At 37.5% G+C, this 6,712-nt stretch overlaps 1 protein-coding gene across 1 annotated transcript in view; it reads right to left on the bottom strand.

Annotated features, from left to right (window-relative positions):
• Positions 1 to 6,712, bottom strand: part of LOC106455993 (V-set domain containing T-cell activation inhibitor 1-like) — a 14,230-nt gene that overhangs the window by 906 nt on the left and 6,612 nt on the right. Inside the window, exons 3-5 of the mRNA XM_013907992.1 lie at positions 6,169 to 6,204; positions 1,580 to 1,702; positions 9 to 27 (exon numbers count right to left, since the gene is read on the bottom strand). Coding sequence (XP_013763446.1) covers positions 9 to 27; positions 1,580 to 1,702; positions 6,169 to 6,204 — 178 coding nt within the window. The remainder of the gene's footprint in view (positions 1 to 8; positions 28 to 1,579; positions 1,703 to 6,168; positions 6,205 to 6,712) is intronic.

Here is a 6,712-nt window from a genome sequence, read left to right as displayed (position 1 = left end):
GCTCATGCATTTGTAATTGGTCCTGCACTTTTAAATAAATAAGAAAAAGATTGACACAGTTGAAATTTGATGGGTAAAAGTCACAAGCTGTGTTAATTGATACTGCATTTCTGTTTTTCATAAAGTATCATGTGTCTGCATACTTCAGTGTCTAAGGACACCTAAAATTAGTTCAACTAATTTTAACCAATTAACTAATTTGCAGAATTTCCCAATTCTGAGATTCCAGTACACATTATCAATGTATACTTTATTGATGCCCTTGGGGACATTCCTCTCTTTTAACCCATTCACTCAGTGACGCAGTGGGCACCCATTGGGCGCCTGGGGAGCTGTGACGGTACATTGCCATTCAGTGGATTTGAACCTTGGACCTTGTGATCATGAGGCAACCATTCTACCTACTGAGCTATCCCTGCCACATCAGCATTGATGATGTCAATTTATTATTATTATTATTATTATTATTATTATTATTCATTGACTAACTAGTCTCAGTGCTTGTCATAGACACTGCTCATTCCTCAAAACGCCCAGATCGATCGTGAACTACATATTTCTAGTCAGATTTTCAAATTTTGAAATTTCATGAGGAGCATCATGAGTTCAAGCACAGCATGCGACGAGCAATAAACTATTTGCTGTATATAATGATACACTTTCTCAGTATGCGCTATGGATAACACAAACATCTCAATTGTACAATGTCTGCCTCTACAGCAAGGTATTTACCTACAACTTCTTAGTGCCACCAACAACAAGCCACAGATAGTGTGTATATAGTGTGGTAGTTAGACACCTTTGTCAACACTTTGCATGAGCATTAACTAGATATTTAACAGGATTAAAACTAGAAAAAAAATGTAAGCAAGAACAAACTATAGCCAATTTAGACTAAAACTGACTAGCTGACTCCTTTTAGTGCTGATTGCTGAACAAGCTATTTTTAGCAACTGAAATCTTACTAAATCCTGAGTACTAACTGAAAGAAGATCATGCTAAAACACAGACAACACTCTAAAATAACTTCACAGCTAGCTAACAAACTTCTAAACATTTTAAGGTGGGAAGAGTTAAACTAACAAAACTAGAAAAACAAAAATGGTAGTGTGTTGAACGCTTCCAAGTTACTCAAATATTACATCAGTTAAGCGGATCTGTGTGTGTGTTTGCTATCGTTGCAGCAATTCATCAAGTAATTTGATTAATTTCAGTCTAAAATGAAACCTTAATGCAAATTCTTTGCTTTGATGCTTAGCACTCACTCATTACCATTTCATCCACATAAAACATAAACCTGCAATAGAAACTTATCTTGGAGCAACATGTGGCAGAGCCGTTACCAAGTCAGTATGTTTAGGTGGCGTGGAAAAAAAAAGTTTTTTCCTAGTGTCCAAAACAGCTGTCATCATCATTAAACTCTTTACTTGGAATTCAACCACAAGTGTTTACTGTAATGTTCAGGTTTGTAAAGCACTTTATAAAGAGGAAGTGGATGTGAAAGAGAGCAGGGCCATTGTGTAAATTAGATAAATATAGTGTTTCAGGTCCACTTTAATCTAACAATTAAGTAACTTACTTTTTTCTTGTTTCTTCTTTTTAATCCACCAAAACAAGATACAGCAAGCAGCAGGTACACCAAGTACAGCAAGAACAACTCCAATAGTTGCATTATGAGGAAGTTGAAAGCCAGCCATGGTACCTGAAACAAAAGATATGATTAATACTAGACAAGAAGAACTTAGTGCAAAGTGTTATACCAAATGGGTTCATTAGTCTGGAAAAAAAAACCCTATTCTCAGTAATGCTGTTGTAAGTAATACTTGTACATGGGGTTCACAGGTGGGAAGTAACAGTAAAAATACTTTGTTACTGTAAAGAGTGTGAAAAATTGTTTGATCCTGATTTCTATTTTTTGTATGTTTGTCACACTTAAATGTTTAGGATCATCAAACAAGTGTAAATATCAGACAAAGATAATGCAAGTAAACACAAAATGGAGTTTTTAAATGAAGATGTTTGTCACTAAGAGGAAAAAAATCAAAACCTACCTGGTCCTGTGTGAAACAGTGATTGCCACCTAAACCTGATAACTGGTTGGGAGCAACAACTGCAATCAAGCGTTTGCGATACCTGGCAGTGAGTCTTTTACAGCACTGTGGAGGAATTTTGGCCCACTCATCTTTGCAGAATTGCTGTAATTCAGCCACACTGGAGCATTTTCAGGTATGAAAACAGCCCCAGACCGTCACACTATCACTATCAATCCACAGAGTATCATAAGAGTAATATCTAATGTCACCAGGTTGGTTGGTCAGTCGGTTTCCTTGTCTGGTCGGGTGTACAGAGCAGCGCAATCAGCTGATGCGATCAGTGCTACTTTATGCAATGAAAAACGTATAATAATAAAATATCTCAGTTCGCAAGCACATCCAAACAATTTACAACACAACAGCCCACTACATACACACCACAAACATGTTTCTCACAGAGGCGCGATCAGGAATCCTATCAGCAGGTCTGCAGGGAAAGTAGGTCAATGTGTGTGAAGGGGAAAAAGTAAATATGAAAGCCCGGAGACTTCAGAGAGATGGCACATTTTTTGAAGCCCCCACCCCTCCACATCATCACTAAATTATTACTTCATTTAAGAAGTGAGTAAAAGAAAAGCACAAATGTAAAGCAGACTGTACCATGGAAATTGTGTTTTTGTTTTTACTTTTCCTGCAGACATGCTGATGGATGTCAGAATGAAATTGTTACAGCCAGGGGCAGCACAAAAGTGATCCACTTAAGCTCATTTTTCCTTTGAGTTATTGGTTCTGTTAATATTTAGCTAACATAAACGAATATAAGTCTACTGACAAACCAACCTGGTGACGTGCCATCCTGTACCAACAGAAGATGGCACTATACATGTTTTTAAATTTTTAACTTAACATTTTTCTTAAATTCAGCTCCACAGACAGTGAAACATCTCAGTTTTTGAAAGCAGCGTAAATTAGCTTTTATAAGTTCAGTGTTTCATGTCCTCTTCATAATGAACTCCATTTACAAAGCATTTTGTGTTTACTTGTGTTATCTTTGTATAATGTCTCGTGTTTAATCTGATCTGAAACATTTAAGAGGGGGCAAACACTTATTACATCACTGTAAGAAGAATATCCAGGCATCTGTTCCAGGTCTCATTTTAAAATCCTCTGTACTTTCTACTCCTTATGTTTAAAACAGGCTCGGTACTTATGATTTAAGACATTCGGGGGGGGGAAGTATCTCAGGTCACTGCGAGCCTTTAAACATCAAACTAATTTGAGCTTAAACAGTAACATTGTAACTGTTACAGTAACAGTAATTGGCTTTGATCAGTGATTGTTGATCAATGGTCATGAGAATTTGCATATTAACCTTTTCGTGCATGAATTATGACAACCTCAATCAGGATGTTTTTATTCATCTTTAGGCATGAATATAAGATTTTCTTTAAACTTATTTTTAACTTGTGAATTTGACAAACGAATACACATCAATGTCCAGTGTAGTAGTTTATGTGCAAGTATACCATCAACCCTGACAAAAATACAAGAAAACAGCCTTTGAATAGCTGTGCACTGTAGTGACCACTATGCATGAAAGAGATATTGATAAAGGACCTGACCTCCCAGCCCACTGTTCCCTCAGTGGTTCTAGTTTCACTTGTTATGCAAATGTTCTGTTTATAAGGTTGGGGAAAAATGCAGTCAGCTGAGACTGAAGAAGTCACTTGGATGAGTAATGAAACGGTTCTCCTGCAGAAACCCTTCTACGTCCAGATGAACACAATCAACCTTTGGGGATTGGCCATAAAAGCTCCCTTTCTGCAGTCCTCAGTTCTTTTTTTGCTCACTACCCTAATTTAGACACTAGCTTCCTAGACTAGATCAGCTAAGCTACAGCATGTGTTTTTGCTTTCTACAGACTTTATCACGACCACATTTTACACTGCTGACACATGCTTACATTTGGTTCTGCAAATAAATGTTTCTTTACCAGTTACTACCTCGTCCAATCTCCCTTTGTTTTATTGCTGATTACAAGCCTGTTTGTAACATTTCCATTATTTCAACAAAGCCAATTATTTGAATAACTTTCATGCATACAACTGGGAGCCTATCCAGGCTGTTATAGAGGGGGGTACACCCTCGCCAGTCTATGGCAGGGTTAACATAGAGAGAGACTTATTTGACTAAATGGGAATTTAGAATTTGCAGTTAACCTAACCCCACTAAGCGAGTGTCTTTGGGAGGAAGTCCACCAACTTTAAACTCAGGACCTGCTGCGACGCAACTGTGCTAACCACTGTGCCACCATGCTGCTTAATTCATAATATGGTGTCATTCTGTGTGAATGCAGCCTGACAGTCTGCATTCACACAGAATGATGCTTCATAATCATATTTATTCTGTCATTGCTTTACTATCTGAGAGCTGTGTCCATTGGTGAGAATGATTTTGTGTACTACACTGATGCAACTACATGAAGGCATAGTAATTATTTCTTTATCTAATTCTTTTGCAGCGGACCCCAATCCCCGGGACACGGACCGGTACCGGGCCGAGAGTGTTGAGGTTCAGGTGTGAAATTTATGGTTTTCAGGGTTTTTATCATTAACTCAGTTTCCCTGGGTCTTTTCCTGTGTTGTAGTTGCGTCTTGTTTTGAAAGAAATATTCACTCATTACCATAGCAACCAGAGAGCATTAACCCTTTAAGACCTACCATAGAACCAAGTCCGCCAGAGCTTATATTATATTTTTACCTGCTGTGGAGCCATTTTTGGGAGCATTTCAAGTTGCTATACATCAATACAACCATTATAGCCCAGATTTTAATAATATGTATTCATTAAGTGCATAGTAATTACATAAATTGCAAAAGAGTGCAATAAACTACAAAACAATTGAAAATCGTTTTTGCTTTTTTAACATATATTTCTAGTTAGAGAAATTTAAGAGGTTTATCCCTCAAAACTGTAAATACAAAAAAGTTGCACAAACTAGTTTCCCACCACAGGAAATTTATTTTGAGTGTCTTCATAGTTTTATTTTTGAAATACACCAATTTTTATATACTGCAGGAAAAACGAAAATAAATATTATATTGCAAATTTGCAAAAAAGCAGCATCTGCATCAAAATAAACTATTTCCAGCAGTGCAATATGAGTCCTAAGCATCCCAGAAACGACACCGAAAGGCATAAAGTCAAAGATAACTTTTAAAAACACAAGTATAGGCCCTGAGGCCCTGATGGTAAAAAAGACTACATTTCCGCAAAAATGACGTCACTTCCGGTTTCGGGCAGGTAATGGCGGAAATGCAAAAGTTCGCGCTGACGTCTATTCCAACAGAGGTGTTATGAACAGCTGATCGGATCGGCGTGTTTCTGGAATATTATGTTTTTGTTGCTGCAAGTGCTTTTTATGCAGTTTTTGCAAAGCTGTATGTGGAAGGAAACCGTGACCTAGGACAAGCTGATGGCATAAGATGTAAGTACAACTCCTCCGGTTTCATATGCAAAAAAAATTTTTGCGCTAGCTTACATGGTTGCAGTGCTACTGGGATTTAAAAATAGTTACGCATAACAGAGCGTTCCCGCTCCGACCGGCTCTAAAGGGTTAAGGGGCAGAGAGGAGGATGTTACTCTCAATGTTGTTGGCGCATTTCAGGAGGATGTTGCTAATAAAGTTACACAATTACACAGTGAATTTGTGTTTATTATTATATTTACAAAATACCACAGTTTTTGTCTTGGTCGTATCATTTTATTTTGTTGTATTTATCCACGACACCTTAAAGGCCGGTCCATGAAAATATTGTCTGACATTAAACCGTGGTGCAAAAAAGGTTGGGGACTGCTGTGCTAATGTACTGGCCAAATTACATAGATCAATGAAACTAATAGTTCACCAAATTTCTTTACACCAAGCAATTATTACTGACCACAGAGGCTGTATGGTTTTCTTTCTCTACCATCATTTCCCTGTTGGACAGCAGCACTCACTCTTTAATGTCCTTTCTTATTTTCCATTTTGATTGTATAATATCTTGGGAATTTCTAGGCCCTTGCCATAGGATAATTTCTACTTGCTATATAATATTATTGCTGAAATATAAAACAAATGATAGTAACTTACTGTTCAGAGATGGGCTTGGTCCTTTTCCACTGACTGCTGAAAGTACGACAAGTAGGAGAAATTTGATTAATCCAGGAGAATATAGCTCACAGTGTTACTTATGTTAAAAATATATTTTTATATATTTTATTTATTGTTTACTCTATTTAATTTGTAAAATATGTGTACACACACACACACACACACACACACACACATACACACACACACACACACGTAGGAAAATATTTAGTATACACATCCAGAAATGCATATACCGTAATTGTTGGGCTATAAGCCGCTACTTTTTCCACAAGCTTTGAACCCTGCAGCTTTTAGTCAGGTGCGGCTTTTCTATGGATTATCCATGATTTTTGTCATATCGTAAGACGATTTGTTTTGTTTGTTCCGCTGTTGTACGGCACTACGTTGCCTGGCGGAAGGGCATGTGATCAGACACACAGTATCGGGGTTCAAGAGTGGTATGTTGGTCACATGTCCATCCGCCAGGAAACATAGTGCCGTACAAGTAGCGCGAAAAACAAACTTCAAAGTAGCGCTACGC

The sequence above is a fragment of the Pundamilia nyererei genome, unplaced genomic scaffold, assembly GCF_000239375.1.
Source record: "Pundamilia nyererei isolate P.nyererei 1_Seehausen unplaced genomic scaffold, PunNye1.0 scaffold00744, whole genome shotgun sequence".
NCBI lineage: Eukaryota > Metazoa > Chordata > Actinopteri > Cichliformes > Cichlidae > Pundamilia > Pundamilia nyererei.
This window is presented reverse-complemented; position numbering and strand designations above follow the sequence as displayed.